The sequence below is a fragment of the Uloborus diversus genome, chromosome 7 (genome assembly GCF_026930045.1).
Source record: "Uloborus diversus isolate 005 chromosome 7, Udiv.v.3.1, whole genome shotgun sequence".
NCBI lineage: Eukaryota > Metazoa > Arthropoda > Arachnida > Araneae > Uloboridae > Uloborus > Uloborus diversus.
This window is the reverse complement of record NC_072737.1, coordinates 72263815-72282567: the sequence shown is the minus strand read 5'-3', so window position 1 is coordinate 72282567 and position 18753 is coordinate 72263815. Positions and strand designations below refer to the sequence as shown.

The window sequence follows — 18753 nt, the reverse complement described above, 5'->3', positions numbered from 1 at the left end:
AAAAAATCAAATCGGAAGCAACAGTTTTAGATATTATATCAAGGAAAAGACTAAGTTTTTTTTGTTCTTCGGCCACGAGAATTTACTTCAGTTATATTTACTTCAGTTCTCGCTTAGCAATGGCCAAATACACACATAAGTCGTTAGACAGACATTAATAATTTTAAATTATCCTTGAAAAATGCTCAAAATTTTGCGGATGAAAAGTTTTTATGGGCACTCTTCTACACAAAAAGAACGTTGTTTGAAATTTTCAAATGATTTTTTCGACTACTTCTCGAGTTTTGCGTTAGCAAACATTTACACAGCGTATTTTTATGTATAAAATGGGTATGAAAAAATTAAGTTAAAAAGAAAAAAAACTAAACAAAGCTAAATTTTTCATTATTATTATAATTACAACAACTGTACGATTATTCTTATTATTATTGTAATTATTATTATTTTGCTATTGGATATTCAGAACATGAACTATTATATCAGATGTCTTTTTTTTTTCTTTGAAATAATAACAAGTAGTAACGAAACAAAAAAGAATTTGAGTTTATATAGTTATATTATCAAAATCATTTAGTTATTGAATAACATACCTTCTTTTCTGTGCACATTTATACATTCGATCACCTACCACTCATCATCCGAATTACGAATTTACTGGCGTAATCTGTGGGTTTTCTGCGCAAACATTATGGTCTTACAGGGAAAATTTGCACCACTGCTTTATATGAACTTAAGTTGTATTTCGTAAAATTGGGACATATTTAATATGTCTTTAAAAGCTTTATCATCCTTATATATTATTTCTGTAGCCTGTTTTTTTTGGTTTCTATGCGAGATTTTCCTCAATTCTTGATCGATTTCTTTGATTTACACCTTATTTTTAAGCTTATTGTGCAGGCTACTGACGAAAAATAGATCCACGGTCTAAAAATTGTGTTTTCTGTCAAAAAACCTGTTTTAACGAACCAGAATGAGGTTTTCGGTTAAATTTATAACTTTAACTTGTACTATGACCGACAGAGCTGAATAGCTTGGTCGGCAGAGCGTTCGACTGGTAACCAGGAGAATGAGTGTTCGGGGCCACGTCCGGACAATCTGCATCAAAAAATTATCGAATTATCGCGCATTACATGAACTCTTAATAAAGTGAATAACAAATATGAGGGAATTGTATAAATGAGAAGGAAACGCTCCTTGCTGTTATGAAAGCTTGATGTAATATTGAGCTAAATTACTTCTGAATTGTCAGGGTTTTTTTTTTTTTTTTTTTTTTGGGTTCAATTTTAAAGATTTGGCTCCAGTAAGAAAATTAAAGCATAATGTAAGCGAAAATATAAATATCAGGCTTAAGATTTCAGACTAAAATAGAATTATTTTTTGTTCAGAAAAAAATAATAAATCGTATATTGAAATATAGATTCTTCTAATGAGTTTTTGACTCTTTGTACAAATAAAAAAAAATACTACCTTAATTTAAAGGGTAAATTCCTTTTTTTTTTCTTCTTTTGTAAAAAACAAATAGCCTATGACATTTTTACTACATTCGAAAAGCTACGCGAAAAAAGAGCTTAGTTCAACTTATTTTGTAATTTAACCGTGCTGTTAAATGATGAGCACATGCTGCCGACTAAGTCATAACGATTCAAGCAGCCTGCGGTAACAAATTGTAAAAATTTTCAAAAATAAAAACATTTCTCTTCAATATCTAATCATATATATTATTTCCCTCTCATTTTAAAACTTATCAGGCCGGCTAATGACGAAAAATAGACTTACGGTCAAAAAATCAAGTTTTCTTCAACGCCCCTTGCTGTTGCAAAACCTTGATGCAGCCTGAAGTTCTTATGCAGATTTTTTTTTAAAGCAAAGTTCTAACACAATTTTCCTATTTTTTACGTCGCTTTCGGCAAGAAAAAAAATTAAAATTAACCTATGTATGAGTGTGTGTGTGTGTGTGTGTGTGTGTGTGTGTGTGTGTGTGTGTGTGTGTGTGTGTGTGTGTTTTAAATAAAGCTTAAAAGTACTGGACTTAGTTGTTCGGTTAAATTAAAAAGTTTTTTTTCGGTAGAGCGTTCGGCTATAAACTAACTGAAGTTCGGGCAAGCTCGAGCTGTCCGACATAATAGCAAATTTTGATTAATATTACACATTACATATAGTCATAACATACAGCAGATAACACACGTAATAAAATAAATGCAATGGGAATGCTACTTGGTGTTTCGACTCCTTTATGCAGGCTACAGTTATCATTCGGATAAGTTGACTGTTAATCGAAGGGTGTTCTTCCTTTTTTTTAAGCTTTGACTCACCGTAATGTAAGCATAAAAAAGTATTAGGTTTACCTCAAGGAAATTCTTTTTGTGCAGAAAAACATTTTCGTTGTATGCTGAAATGTAGATGTTCCTAATAGCGACTAATAGTGCTCCTAATAGTGTTCGACCTTTTGTACAAATGAAAAAATACTACGCCAAATTAAAACTACGAGTTTCACCCAGTAAACCTTTAATTTTTTTATTCGCGCGAATACGATATAAAACATTAAAATTATTATCAACTTCATTAGTAAGAAATCATTTTCTACTCCTCTGCTTTCTGCTGAAAAAAAAAAAAAAAACATTTGTCTACTTTCGAAAAATTACATTTAAAAAACGGACTCAGTTCAATTGGTTTTGATTTTGAATTTTAAGTGTTCGATTAAAAGAAAAACAAGTGCGGGCTTTTAAGCCGTACAGGTTAAAGAAGCCTGCTATGGGAAATAGTTCAATATTCAAAAATAAAAACACTTATTTTCAATCTAATTTATTACTTCTCTAGAATGTTTGTTTCAATCGCTACGTGAGATCTTCGTCATTCTTTAATCAAATTCCATGTTTTACGAACAATTTTAAATCGTATCATGCTGGTTAATGTTAAAACATAGAAGCATGATCTTATTTTTTTTTTTTTTGCCAAAAAGCTTTTTTGATGTTTTTTACTACGCATTCCTTCAATGAATAGCTTTCGAAAAGGAAGGCGCAATTGCTAGGTTTGTTGGGGTGTCGGGCTGTTAAACAGCATGGCGCCAATTCGAATCCGTGCCAATAAATATCTCTTTAATGTTTCTTTTTTTCCCGTCAGATGCTCACATGGGCAGGACTGTATTTGCCACAACCTGTTTTTTTACATGCACAGTTATTGTTTTTCCACGATTTACTACTCAGCCACACTTTTAATGATATTTATGTTTGCATTGAAAATACGTACAACCAAAGGGTGAGCGATGATCAAATTATCACAACGTTGTATTTAACGAGGTTTTGTTAGTGATGTGTTTAAATTACATGCCTTCTCTTCTGCGCTTACTTTTTTTCGGTTCTTCTTCATAATGTTCTTCCTTTTAAAATTTTAAAGAGAGAAATGCCTTATGAAGCGATTCGAAGCACAGTGCGGAGTTCCGAACGGGTCGACTAGTGTTAGATATTAATTCATTATTCATAATTAATTATTCATTGTTCTTGACTTATTTAATTACCATGATGTTTTGGCACAAAATTGGTTCAAGTATATGGATGTTTACCAAATTATGAAGAGTTTCCCATGGTACAACAGGATGTGTCCTAAGGAACAATAGTATCTTGGGTCAGTTTAGAACTCGAACTTTAAAACCCCTTCAGTAGGAATTATGAAATACTTTACCAAAAAGGTTTATATCTCGTACACAGTGTACTATGGTAAAGGGTGTCTTATGGACAAAATTTCAAGCTTGTAGGAGAAAAATTTAAATAGTTCTGGCACGTCCAATTTTTCAGACTTATATTTTTGAAATTAATATGTCATATAAAAAACGATAAACAACTGAACAAACTGCATTATAAAATGTTCTTGAACAATAATAAAGCATAATATAAGCGTTGAAACAATTAATTAAAAATTATATATTTTTTAAAAAATCAGGAAAAAAACATCGCTTTTCAGACAAGAATCCATGGTTGGAAAAATGAGCCATAACAAAAAATTATTTTACATATTATAATAAACAGAATATAAAAGGGTCAACTACAAAAAAAAAGTATTTTAATCAGTTATTAAATGATTAGCAGCTGTTTAAAGTGTGTGTTCGGTATACCGGACACCAGGTCTGAAGGGATTAAATGGCTGGAAATATTTTATTTTTTAACTGTCTGAATTTTTTAAAAAAGTGTATTGTAGATAAATAGACTTTTAGATTTTAAATCTGATAGAAATATTCGAGGTTAAAAATTAAAACATAAAAAGTGTTTCGGGGTATAACACTCTCTCCTATATAATATGCTTCATAAAACATAGATAGGGCTGCTAAACACTAAAACTTTCTCGGAACTCTAAAAAAGTAAGATTCATTAAAAGTTCCTAGGCCTTTGTAGGTTTTTCTTCTCTTTGGTATGCATTTTTTTTAATGTACATTGAATCGTATCACTAGACTGGAATCTTTTTCAATTATTATGATTCAATAAACAAGCAGTAATACGGTGATCAGTGCCTAATTTCCCAATAGGCACAGTAGGCAGTTTCCTAGGGTGGCAAAAGTTTCAGAGGCGGCAAATTTTGCTTCAGCCATACATTTTTTATATGATTTTTTTTTCTTAAAAGTAAAATATTAGCATTCTTTCATTTTTCTCAGAGACAATTTTCTCTTGAAATATAGTAATAATAATTACTTTTACACATCTTATGAAAATCAAACGTTTTTCAATCATAGTAATTGATCAGCATACATTTAAACAGGGACGCATTGAACTAAAATTTTCGGGAGGAGGAAAATGCTAATTTTACCGAGTGATAAAACACGAGCTTACACGCATACGTACATAACATCTAATGAGAAGGAACGTAAGGCATCATTAAAAAGCAATTTTTAAAATTAAAAAAAAAGAATAAAATAATATGTTGCAATATTACCTCCAAATCTTCCGAATCGTCAGCAAAATTTGCCGAATAAGGAATTTTTTGGGAGCTCGAAGTGACTTCCCATCGGTACGTCCCTGAATGTGAAAAGTCATCATTTCTTCATAAGCTTGACAGTTTAAATCCGGGAACACTTTTTGACGTGTTTTTGAGTTTTTGCTTTTCTTTTGGGGGAGGGGGCGGCAGATTTCAAATCTGCTTAGGGGCGGCATGCAGCTTAATTCGGCCCTGACGGTGATCCGCAATTTTATTGTTTAGGTTTTTTTAATTACCATCATTATTTTAAAACACTACATACAAAATAAAAATAATGCACACACATACATAACTTTAAATTCAAAATTCTTTATTCTATAAAATGTATTTGCAGAATACATAAAACGATGGTTTCACTTATAATACAAAGTTTAGCAGTTGTAGCTAGACCTCACATAAAATTCAGCAATAATTTATTCAACTTCTACTTGTAATCCTTTTAAAAATATTCTTTAAAAAAATTGTATTCAAGGTTCGAGGAAATAGCTTTTTGTCTAATTTACATCATCAGCAGTGCATGTTTATTTAAAATGTTTTATTGCTTGATTGCTTAAAAATGGCTGTACTGCGCTGTTCTACACAGAACTATCTTCAGTTCGCGAAACGCAGTTTTCACTTAAAGATATGTGCGGTATTTTCCGTTTCTCTTGATCAAATTGAGATCATTGACATCTGCGAGATCTTGCTGGTAACCCTCGTCGTAATCGTAGCCGAACGGGCACTCGAGTTGATCTTCACGGACTGTGGTTCTTGCATCTACGTCATCGGGCTTGTATCTGCTGTGGAAATAATTCTCGCTCACCAACATGGTGGAGGTGATTTCGTTTACATGCTTCGTTCCTGCAAAGAAAGAAAAAAGTTAAAAAGCTGCAAGGAGGATCGCTTTGCTGAAGTTAAAATAAGGATTAGTCCTATAAAGTTACTTTAATCAAAAGTGAATGAGCTGAATTTTTTAGTAATAACTTAGAACAATAACTGAAACTAAAAGTTGTTGCGGAAATGTTTAATTTGTTGAAATTGAAATATTCTGATAGTTACCGTCCTTGAGCGTCGCCACCGGGATTACTAGAAGGCCTCGGGACGGGAGGTATGAGTCATCACCAGAAGACGATGTGGAGGGGTGTTGCAGATGGTTTTAGACTATTCTTTCTTAATTCCACGGTTCGAAATCTACTTTTTTGATAAAAAAAATCGCTTATTCTGATGCATGTTAAGCGTATTTTCTTTCGGAGAAAGCAAATATAGTTGCTATTAAAATTATCACATGAATTTTAACATTCTTCATTATAAATTAAATGTAAGCAGTCTGTGTTCAGCTTTCAGTATGTTTAAATCAACATTATGTTTTCAACAGTAATGTGTTGTATAGCGTTGGAAAATTTCAGTAATTAAAAAAAAAATAAATAACTGTATGCATATTAAAAAATAGTAAATTGAAAACTGTTTAGAACTACATAAACTAAAGTGTAAGCAAGAAAATATATCAGCATAAGTACATGTCAATGTTTTTGGCAAAATAACTCACAACTTCTATGCATTAATTTTTATTGTTCAACACATATAACAGACACATTTAGATGGTTTCAAATGAAAATATTTTAAACTAACTCAGCACTCAACGGTGTAAATTCCTATTTGGAAAAATTAACCCCCCCCCCCCCAAAAAAAAAAAAATAAATAAAAGAAAGCGTTTTTTTTTATATTTCATTTTCAAAACACTTGTTTCAAATTGCATAAATAATTAGAATATAAAACATAACCATTGGTACAGATACCATTGTTTTTAGTATTAAAATCATTTTTAATTTAAAAAAGACTTTGTAAACTTTTGTCGCTAATTAATTCATAATTTGAAAATGCAGTAAAATTTGAAATGGACAGTTAAAAAAAAGAAAAAAATACAGAAACATATTTAAAGTGTTACTTCACCAAAAAACCTTTTATATTATGAAGTATGATCAATTTTAATGAAATTTTATATGGAAATAAATACAATGAGTAATGTTGTATTTAATTAAGCTTGGTTTACACTAAAAAGAATGAAGTAACGCATGTGATTTCTTGATTACAACACTACAAAATTTCATTTGATCTTAATATTCTTATATTTGGTTAATTCTAAGTCAGACAATCCTCCTTAATAAAATTGAGGGAAGGAGAAATATAGGCGGTATATTTGTTTGACTAAACATTAATTCTTTTTACTCAACTTTTACTGCTGTTCCTTAAGAGTGCCTGATTGTTTTTTGTTTTTTTTTAAGGAAAAAAAATGCTCTAAGTGGCTACTGTTGATAAATAATATGGCAGCTACTAATTTATAAGTGTCCAACAGTCACACCAACAACTTATGGAATATATGAATTTTCAAGTTGAGAATAGGATGAGAGATTTTAATAAAATAACAATAATAAAGTGTGGACAAACCCTAAGGCCAAATCATGATTGAGGAAGAAAGCTAATTCCTTGTAAGAAAAAAACAGAGCAAATGAAATTTTAAACGTAAGGGAGGTTCTAGAGTTCAACCTAAAAAGGGTTTAAATCAGAGCTTGAAAAAAAAAATTATTGCTTTAAACCAGTGCCTTATATTAAGCTGAATGCGGGCAAACATATGTAAAATTTAGATTCTTTTCAATTTAATATGGTAGAAAAAAGAAAAATGGAAGAGAATTATCAGCAATTTAAATCAGAAATCCAGATTAAAATTAAAATATTATGAAAATCATGTAAACTCTTACCAAAACATATTAATCTTTCCACTAGCTTTTTCCATTTAAGGACCTATGACAGCTCTATTTCTTAAGAGTTTGAAGTTTTCTTGCTGCTACAGTTTTTTTGACAATATCATTCTTCTTACGGCAATAATTTTTTAGTAATATGTTTGTTGTCACCCAAACAATTTTTTTGATAATAGAATCGGATATATGACCATTGCAACAAACATCCGTATCGTTGAAAATTTCATAATTATTTAAATTCTTTAAAATCAGATTAAACATATAAAACCTCTGCTTCGAAGTTTTCAAAAACTCATTTTCATGTTTGGGAGACAGTAGTTTTTGTGCTACAATATATGACACGTTTACAATACGTATAACATCAGCATTGGGGAAAAGTAAACCACCTCTATTTATTGATCCAATCAATTTATAGCAGTCTTCCACTGCTAATTCACGATCTGTCGTGAGTTGCTCCCTACATGGCTCACATTTCATTCTATTGCAAATGCTGTAGATGCAGTAACCTGCAAGATATGTTAACACAGGCATGCTGCCTTCAATTTCATCAAAATCAGAATCATTAACAGAAATATTAATTTTGAATGAAGTATCAATTTCTGCTTCTTCCGACTCGATTTCAATATCAAATTGGTCAACTGAAATTTTGCCATAAGTAGAGGACTTTAAAGAAAGAGGAAGATAATTTTGAAGTCTTAATTTTGATTCAGATTCAAATATTTGTGCTATTGATACATTGTAATTTGATCCAGACAACATTCTGTACTTCCCAAATCTTGCTTCTAATAGATCGGTCTGAAATTTACCTGTTAGAAAATAATGCATTTTAAAATTACTTAAACAATACGAAGAAAGTTGTAGAAGAGCATTAGTGGAGTGAGTTAGCGCAGCATGAGTTTCCCTTGTCAAAATTCCAGTTGTACAATTTGAATTCCACCATATATCAAGCCATTGTAAAAACTCTTTCAGAAAAGAAACCCTTTCATCATTTTCTGCATCAGTTAGTGGATACATAAAAGAATTTTTTAGGCGATTACCTTTGTTGGGTGTTTTTACATTAACTACCCACCACCATTTCAAAATTATTTCAATAAACATTGCAGTTCCCTGAAAATGTGGTAATGCATGCTTTTCCCCTAAAGTATTTAATGCATCTATAACAAATTCGTTGAAGATATTTAAGACTAGTTTAACATTCTGTCTTTCTATATTAGTTGGATTTAATGACTTAAGTGTCAAACCATGACCAAACTTCACTAAATTTACATATTCAAGCTCATGAAGTTTTTTTAAAGTGCCAAAGGAGGCAGTTTCAAGTTCTTTAATCACAAAGTTATTGATATCTTTAAAGTTAGGGAAAAACATGCACTGACCTGGGTTTTTCTGGTTCAACCAATTATTACGTATGCATTTAAAAATGTGAACTACATCAATAACATAAAAGAGAGGGCTATCTGGATTAGCAGGATGAGGATATTGTGTTTGTAAATTTGGAGGGTCAACAAATAAAGACATTGTCTTCCTATTAATTGAATTATTGTCACTAGACACTGCAATTACACAAAAACCTATCTCTTCTAGCCCTAATATAATTTTTTTAAGTATGATATGCAGTTTTTCTGCAGATATGGTTTTGACAGGCAATATGTGCACAACCTCTTTAAAGTCAGATAAAATACTCTGAACCATAAATGTGTGTGCACTGGTTGCAGCATGCTCACTATCATATGCCATGCCGATCAAATTCCCACCTTTATACTCAAAATACGGTTTTATGTGTATTTCATCCATGGTTACGACTACAACATTTTCTTCACTTTTTAGCTGCTTGAACTTTTCTGTAATAAATTTTAAAAATGAAGCATCATGTTGTTCTTCTGCGAGATTTATGTTAAAATGAGATGTAAGCTGCCTTATTGTTGTTAGATGTGGAAGAATTACACTACCTGAGTTCCTAAGAAAACGGTAGGCATGGGGTGAAATTGAATTGAGAAGAGCAGCAAAAACCATTAGATTGGAAGGGTAGCGCCTTTGATTTTTTGCATGTTCGATAGGCTTATTTGGTCCTTAATAAATTGCGATAACAAATCACAATCTATATATTTATCGACTAAATGCTTTAATAGGGGAAGGGCGTCTGATTGTTCAGCATCACTTGCTGCTTTTTTTAGACGAACAGTTTCTAAAAAGTCAAGAATTGAGGAAATTTCGCGAAGGTCCTTTATAGTTCTTGGAAGATGCATTTCATCACATTTAGGCACTTCAACACTCCCAAGAAAGGCTTTTACTGTCAAATTTGAATCTATCACGACAGAAGCTACAATAGATGGAGCAGTTTCCATATTTAACCAAGCAAAAATTGTGCAACTAGACTTTTCGAAAACAGTCCAATTTGAGGGAACATTGTATGTTTTCAAAAGTGCAGTCAGTTCATTATATGAAGAAAACTTCATTTTTTCGTCAAACTTTTTTTTGCTCTCATGGCTCAACTGAATGGCAAGTTTTAATTGGTCATTTTCAACTCTTGCTTTCTTTGCTTCAGGAGCTTCTCTCTCGATTTCAGTTTTAGAGAAGTATGAAGGGGAACCAGAAAATATAGTTGGCACTGCATCTTTCCTTAGTCTCGAATGTTTCAATGGTGCTGAAATTTTTTCCCCTGTTTTGCTGTCGTAGACAAAAGTTTCTACCTCGATATCCGATTTTTGGAAGTGTTGCTCGCAAACCTAAAAACAAAATTAGAAATTCAATTTTCAAATTTTCAACATCATAACGTCGGTGAAGAGGAAAAACTCACTAGGTGCATTTTAAGTGGATTTTGAGGTGTTAGCACATTTGGTTATTAAAACTTGTTCTTTTTTCAAATTACAAAAACAAAACTTAATACAAAACTTGAACATCAAAACAATATATTATATATACCAACAAATATTGCAACGGAAAATCACCTTTTTTTTAAAAATAACTATTTTTAAATACAATTTCCACATTTCAAGAAGTTAATCTAAGTGCACTTAGTGAGTTTTTCCTCTAAACTGACGATTATGAATATATATATATTACAAAATAAAGAAAAAGAAACTTTACAAAAATATATATATATTGGGTTTTAATGGGAAAACCAAGTTGTGTTGGCCTGCAACCTCATCAAACGAAACCCACCTCACTCTGTCGTTCAGAATATCAACGAATTCGGGTATAAAATGCATCTGAATTTTGGAAGTGTGTCCTATACTCCAAAAAATTTGGTATTTGTTAGTACGCAGCATTTGTAAACTATTTTCCTTGCTTACAGACATGGAATTTAGTTGTGCAAATTATTATACCAAAAGGCTTTGCAGACTGCTGAAATTAATATAATAAAAGCGTGACATTTTTTACCTAATTCTTGACTATTTAACTTCGTCTACTTTTCGCTTGTCGAATTTTAAAGCATTCGGACGAACCTAAAAATCGGTTTGTCTGCCGAATAGCAAGTGAAACTCCAATTATTATTATTTCAGGTAGAAAAAGCAATTTAATGCCCATTTAGGGTTCTAAAATTAAAATTCAAACGGTCCAGTTCTTTTTCGGCATTCGAAACACCCCCCCTCCCCCAACGCTCATGCTTGGGTGCCCAAATTCCTCCCTACCAAATTTGGTCGAGATCTAACATAAATTGTGGGTTTGTATAAGGAACATACACATGCATATGTACAATATATTCTGTTTTATTTATATAGATGACATAAGAATAATGTGAACAAATATTGGACTTCATATTTGAATTCAGTTTCTTGTTATTTTGGTTTTATTACAAAATATCAAAGTGTACAAACACGTTTGGGAACCACAGTAGCTGCATATTGAAATATCACTTAACCATATTAAAAACCAGGCCTAAAGCAGTTACTACTATTCATTAATTGTTTTAACACTGCGTAGAAATGACATAAGAATTTGTAGTAGCTGTATGTTGCTGCCATTGTATCTCAATCAGCAACACGATAATCATGTCTGACTGTCTGAAATGTATAAATAATGACAATAATAATACCAATAATTCTAACTATCATCAATTTTGAACTGATAAATGTGTTACTGAACTCAAGGCTGAATGCAAATTTTGGTAAATTGAAATGTCCACAAATGTATCGGCTTTATTTTCTATACCAAATATGAAAATTTTTCTTCTTGACACACAAAACCTCCAAGCTAGGCAGATTTTAAGTTCATTCTGAATCTTATGCATACAGGGGCGCTCAAACCAAAATTTTTAGTAGGGTGAAAGTTCTCAATTTGCCGAATGACATTCTCGATTTTACTTTACGATTAAATATGAGCATGCACACGTCTACACATATTCGTCCTAATGAGAAAAGAACAATAGACATCACTAAAAAAAATAAAATAAATTAAATAAAGAAAATAGAATCTCAATGTTACAATAGGCCCAAATTACCTCATAGTAGGTAAAATTTGGTCCTTGATCAGCATTTTTCTTACTACTATCTTTGATATTGATAAAATTTCTTGGACTTTAACTTAACATATGCATGGTTTGAAAGTAAGTAGTACTACACAAGTCAATTTCAGCTTATTTGAAAAGTGGCAGATATGTGTAAAAATACTGTTTTAGAAGAATAAGAAGTGTTATCAAGTTTATATAAAATAATTCTCTTTAAAATTAATAAACAAAAGAAAAATGGGTCATGTTTTTGCTCAATTAAATATGTCTCTTCAATGTCAAGCAATGCTAACTACAAAATCATAATTATTTCCAATTTTTTAACATCAAATAACACAGAAATCTTCAAGTACAGTAGAAGACCGTTTCATAGGCTTTGACATAATATAGATCATTTCACAAATTTTGAAACTTGTTTTCAGAATATATTTATGTTTGTACTTCAGAATAAGTTTTAACTGAAATTATAGCACCAATTATACAATAGATACATTTTTTTCATTCACAAATTAATGGGTTTCACATTTAAAAGAAATTTTGTTATCCTGCAATTCTGCTAACTTCATTGGTTTACATAACAATTGCATTTTCAAAAGAGATCGGTTGCTTTTTTTTCACGCTGAATTCTTTAATCTTTCTGATTTTCTTGTAAAAGATTAGTTGCATTAATATGGAAAGATGAAAAACTTTCAAAAATTCAGTTTTCACAACAATTTTCACGTTTGCAAGGCGGAACAGACCGTTTTTTTAACTGCAAAACTTATTGTTTACTTCTGAAAAGTTGTGCGGTTAATAGAGATTTGGTCGGCGTTATAAAGGCATTCTACTGTACTTAGAGTGCATTTTCTAAATTCTACCGACATGCTTTTAAGTAATATTTTTGGACATTAAGCGAAGGATGAATGTATTAACTCAAATAAAAGTAGAAAATAGAACTTACTCTTGATGAATTCGTGACTTTGTAATCCTTCCGAGAGATGTTCCGGATCCACTTAGATCTCAGTTGTTCGTCTTGAGGAAATCTAAACACGGACACTTTATTTCCATCATAGTTGCCTTTACAATTTGGCACACAACAGTGGGAGGGCATGTCAACAAAATAAGTTGTCCAAATTAATTGGACAATTAACACGATTGCATCAAACTATAGAAAGAATTACACTCCTGCAATGGCGGCAGTGGTGTTCAACGCTTCACGTCCACGACTTCTATCGTCTTCAGTGGGTGACTCAGAGGTAGCTTGGGGGGAGCGTCACGAGGACGCCTTGAGCCGGGAATCAGGAACTATACACCGACAAACCAGTTCTAATATTCAGAGACTACATTTTAGTTCGTGTTATGGCAGTCATTAGTCTGGAATCGTTAATATTCTAGCTGGGGTCAAATGTCCTTTTATTGAAGCTGTAATTACCTTCAAACTTATACCTTAAAACTAATTGGAGGACATTTGCCTCCACCTCGGTCTTTGACTACTCCAGACTGTTAAGTTCATATCAAGGACAAAACTAGTCGCTGGATGTTGAATAATATCTGCCGGTATACATGCGTGTCGTTGAAATTGATACATTATTATGACGGAGCATGAAAACTACAAAAACGTTCTCAAAACATAGCATACAATTTAAACTGAAATAAGACTAACAGTCATAAATAAATTTGTTACTATTTTGAATGGTAGTAGGCAGCTGAAATTGAAAACAATGAAAGATGACAGTATTAGAATCTGAGTTGAACACCTTTAGGCAATTTGAATTGGAACTGCTACAAAGCATAGAAGAAATGGCAAATCATGTATACTATATTAATTCTCAAAATATATATTTTGGATGAGAACTATACATAACTTTTTCAATGTTTTAGCAACTTTCACTAGTAAGGCACGATTTTAAAGATTAGAAAGGTAGTTAAAATGGAGGAACCCTGCGCGGAGTTACAGCGGGAAAAAAAGAATCGTTCGGAGAAAGACTAGTGTGGGGTACTAACTCATTGAATTTCGGACTATGTTTGATTGTGACTGTTACCAAAACGATAACAAAGAATAAAAAAAGGGATCATTTTAAACTACACGAAAGAGTAGTTGTGGATTCTTATCTAATGGTGGGTTAGTTATTAAATTAAAGTAACATCAGGAGATGATAGCACACTTGCGCGAAGAGCAGCATTTGTCAGCAATACTGACAGGAGTAGAGCAGAAAACAATTATTAAAGAAGATTATTTGACTAACTTCAATCAACATAAAAAAGTTACAGTAATCGCTGCAAAAATTGGAGAAAAGTGTAAAAGTAAAACTATGTTGGCATTTGCTATCTCAAACATAAATAAAGAAAAAAAACTGAACGAGTCACGTTATTACCTCATGTGTATCTCTTGCTGACATGCAGCACAACTCTGTAAATGCTAACGCTAGAGATGAATTGAGATCATTTTTTCAGCTCAACATAAAGCACAATAAATGTGTAGATCTTTAAATTACTGAATGTTTTTAAGTGTCAATGTGTATGCTTATATGATAGCAATGTTTTAAGAGTATATAATATGAATTTACCCATAAAGGCCATGTCTCTGTCGAATTCAGCCCTGAGCAGTTGGACGATTCTTCTGACTCCACATTTACCCTGTAAGAAGATTTAGGAAAATAAGAAATAAGAACAATTAATAATCCTCACAAAAGTAAGAGAGATAGAAAAATCTCAAGGGCCATGGAGCGTCATAATTTCTTTTTAAGCAATTACCGTTGCTAAAACATTAATTATCATGTACTTATATTTTCTTATAATGTATTACGTACACCATAGGTAGGTCCAGTTTGTTAGCAGGAAGGCATTCTTTAAAAAACAGACATATATAGATTGAGAAGATTAATGCATAAAGAAACTGAGGAGTAAAGAATTAGAGACAAAAGAATACTTCTGCAAAAAATGCATCGCATAGTTTGAATTTCAACAAAAAGCATTCATATTGCAGTCTCTCCAAATCACGAAAGCTAGGAGCTAATTTAAGTGACCAGTAGCGTTTTTACCGCTACGCCGAATTGTGTTTCTAACAGCATTTTCACCAGTTAAAATGTTCGCTTTTTTTTTTGACTTACTTTTTTTTTTACTTGTATCAATTGAGTAAAATAATTCAAATCAAACTATCTTAAATGAAAGTAAAGTAAATACCTAGATATGAGCATGCTTTAAGTTTTTTTTCTTTCAGATTTTGATACAAATGTTACAGTTCTAGCTCATAGAAGAAACTTATTCTGACGGGGGCAGAGCTTAGAAATTAAACTTTTATAGCTATGGTATTTTCATTAAATGCTATTATATACTTTGGAAAAAATTGGAGTACCCCGGTTAGGCTAATTATACTCCCATTTGTTTAGTTATGGTCTTACCCGAAGCAAGTATGGGTCGTGCTAGCTGAATTCTAATATTTTAAAGAAATACATAAAAAAGTTTTAACAACATTAAAACACCTTATTTTCATTACAATATAATCAAATTTGCACGGTTTTGATTTGTCAATTCGAACAGCAGAAAAATTAAACAAGAAGTTCCATCTAAAACCAAATGAGCCTACTTTCCAATGTAACAACATCTACTTTCCTGCATCCATTCAATATTCTCTTAATTAGATAAAACTGCACATTACGAGTAAGATACCTTTTTAATGTTTTAAGTGCCCCTGGTTTCGGTTTCGAAAAACAAAATATGTCACTCTCATCTGATAGAATAGATATGAAAAAAAAAACCGAGGAAATAAAGTAGCGTAGCACCTTTAAAGAAGTGCAGCTAACACACACACACACACACACACACACACACACACACACACACACACACACACACACACACATATATATATATATATATATATATATATATATATATATATATTGTTTTTTTCACAAAAGTGTACTTATCACTTTCAGAAGGAAAGAGCACGAAATAAAGCTAATTGCATCTCAAAATACCGCGAAAATGCCGCGAAAATAAAGTAAGAAAAATAAATAAATCAGTTTAAAAGATAATAAATATCTACAACTGGAAAGTAGAGTTTTGGTATGAGAAAAATATAGGTTTGTCGGTTTGTCTGTTTGTCCCCTAAAAAAATGTTTAAATGAATAGTCGAATATGGACAAGCCTATTTTCTTTTTCGAAAGGTCACAAAGGTGTTGACACTTTATTCCCATATTTCGCTTTTTGAGTTGAAGAATTTTTTGTTCAATTTTGAACAATTGAAAAAAAAAAACTTAAAATTAGCGGCGGTGGGGAAATAGATATTATGAACGTAACCGATTTGCTTCAGACAAAGTTGGCTGAAAAATGCGCGTGTTTCTTCTTTCTGATTTAGCTATTTTAAAGGTATTTTTTAACTATTACTTTGTTTATTCGTTTATTTAAGCTAATTAATTTTTTTAAGTATGCATTTTATCAGCTAAGAGAGGTATATTTTGTTGTCAGAAATTAGCTTTAAATGTCTAAAAGGTATGCATGTCATAATTTGCTGTCTTAAAAACTAATATATCGATCAGATGCTAAACATACGATGTTGGAAAATAGGCTCATTTAGTTCTGGACGGTACTTCGTATTAATTTATCGTTTCTTAAATTTAGTCAATGTTGTTTTATCATCAATCCTAAATAATAATTTTGAGTTAGAATGGCCACAAAATTTAATGTGGTTATATGTGTCCATAACTAAGATACTTGCTTTCAATTGACTAATTATGCGTACATTATCTTGAAATTATCTTAACAATCTTAAGGGCAAGAACAAGCTTATATGATAGAAAAAAATTAAGGAATGAGTACGTATCAAAAAAACAGCGATCAAATTTTAAAAAAAGGCTTGTCCTTCAGAAAAAAATTCTTCAAAATTTAAATGTGCAAAAAATTCGCTGTTGGTGACTCAGAAGCACTAAAATAAAAAAATCACCCTGTCAAAAAAAAAAGTCATGTTCGGAAAAGATGTTTTGTAGTTGTTATTGAAAATTCATTAATAGTTTTCCTATAATATTGGTTACAAACTTGATACTGATGATGCAAGACAAACCTGCTCATTAATGGTTAGCTAGTCATTTATCCTTTAAGACTCTTTATTGTACTTACGCTATGGAACATTCCCCACGTGACAGGTCTGTCGATAAAGACAGCATCGGCTCCCATAGCTATAGCCTTGAAAATATCAGTTCCCCATCGCACTCCTCCTTCCAAGTACACTTCAATGTTTTGATACACGTCTACAGCTTCCAGAACTTCGGCAAGAGCTTCGATCTAAGCATAAATTAACGTATTTTAACTCAATGGATCCAAAAAAAAATGAAGCCCTTAAAAAGAGAAAAATAATGTATGTGTACTGACTGAAGCTGGAGCTGTATCTACTGTTTGTCCACCACCGTTGCCAACCATAATAGCACTTACACCGTTTTCAACGGCTCTGACGGCATAGCATCCTAAAATAAATGAAATTAATTTTTAACACAGCTAATCATTGACGAATTATTCTTTTTATTATAAATGTTAATGATATTTTTAAAAAAATGACTAGAGAGATTGTTAGTTTAGGTAAATTGTAACAGATTGCAGAAATGTTTCTACATCGCAATGAAAAAGGGAAATTAATTAATCGATAAAGGAACAAGCTCTCAATGCTTATATGCCTACTTCAACTGCAATATGTATTTATGAATTTACCTGAAAGAATGATTCGACAAAGATATTTTTATTTGCAGGTAGAATATCCCCATACGTTAAAAAAAATTCAACACCAACTAGGAGGCTCCGCTCCCTACTCGCTTCGCTTGTCAACCCCCGGTCAATCAACTAATGAGTCTAGAAACAGCAAAGGTGGTCTACCGGGAAAATGCCCAGTTACCTGCCGGCCCCATCTTCCCTTGCTCATTAGAACTTCAATACTGAGCACAAGTTTGTTTAAAAGGTGATTAGTTCTCCCCTAAATCAGGTACTTACAAACTATAAGCATAAATTAATTAAACTTCGAAATTGTTCAGTAAACTACAGCATCAAAAAGGGTGCGAAAATCCAAGCGTCAACAATTGGCCGGATTTTTACTGCTATGTGTACTCTTTTCTTCACTACGAATAAATAAAAAAAATATTTGTTGCTCTTTCAAACGAATAGCTACAAAACATCAACTAAAATCATACATACCAGATGCATTTATACAAACTTACCAGTCAGGATGCCTCGAATAACGATTGGGAGATCAGTCAATGTCGTGATCCAACGGAGATCTTCCCAGCTTTGTTCGGGATTTACCAAATAGTTGAAGTACTCAGTTACAAGGAATGAACCAATGCACCTCTCGTATGTTTCGTATTTCTGGTCGACTTTGGTCGTTTTGAAGTATCCTCTGCCTTTCACGAGTTCGATGTTGGACAGCACGTGGTGACGTTGGAAATAGTTTCTGTTGTTGCCACCGAAATCAGCGTCAATGAAATTCTCCTCTATGGCATCCAAATGCTCGAAACCTTCGTTAGATAAATCATTTTCGATGTTTGGAACCCTGAAAAAAATGATGTACAGTTTTTTTTTTTTTTTTTTGTAGATCACTTTTCAAGTAAATGCTCATATAGTTCTTAATTTAAAAAAAATTAAGTAACT

General features: G+C 31.9%; 1 protein-coding gene across 1 annotated transcript in view; it reads right to left on the bottom strand.

The window, feature by feature from the left end:
• Positions 1-5353: 5353 nt before the first annotated feature.
• The window catches only part of LOC129225809 (2-Hydroxyacid oxidase 1-like), a 104342-nt gene continuing 90942 nt past the window's right edge, over positions 5354-18753 (bottom strand). Inside the window, exon 11 of the mRNA XM_054860322.1 lies at positions 5354-5802. Within this exon, the coding sequence (XP_054716297.1) occupies positions 5579-5802 (224 nt within the window). The 3' untranslated portion in view covers positions 5354-5578. The remainder of the gene's footprint in view (positions 5803-18753) is intronic.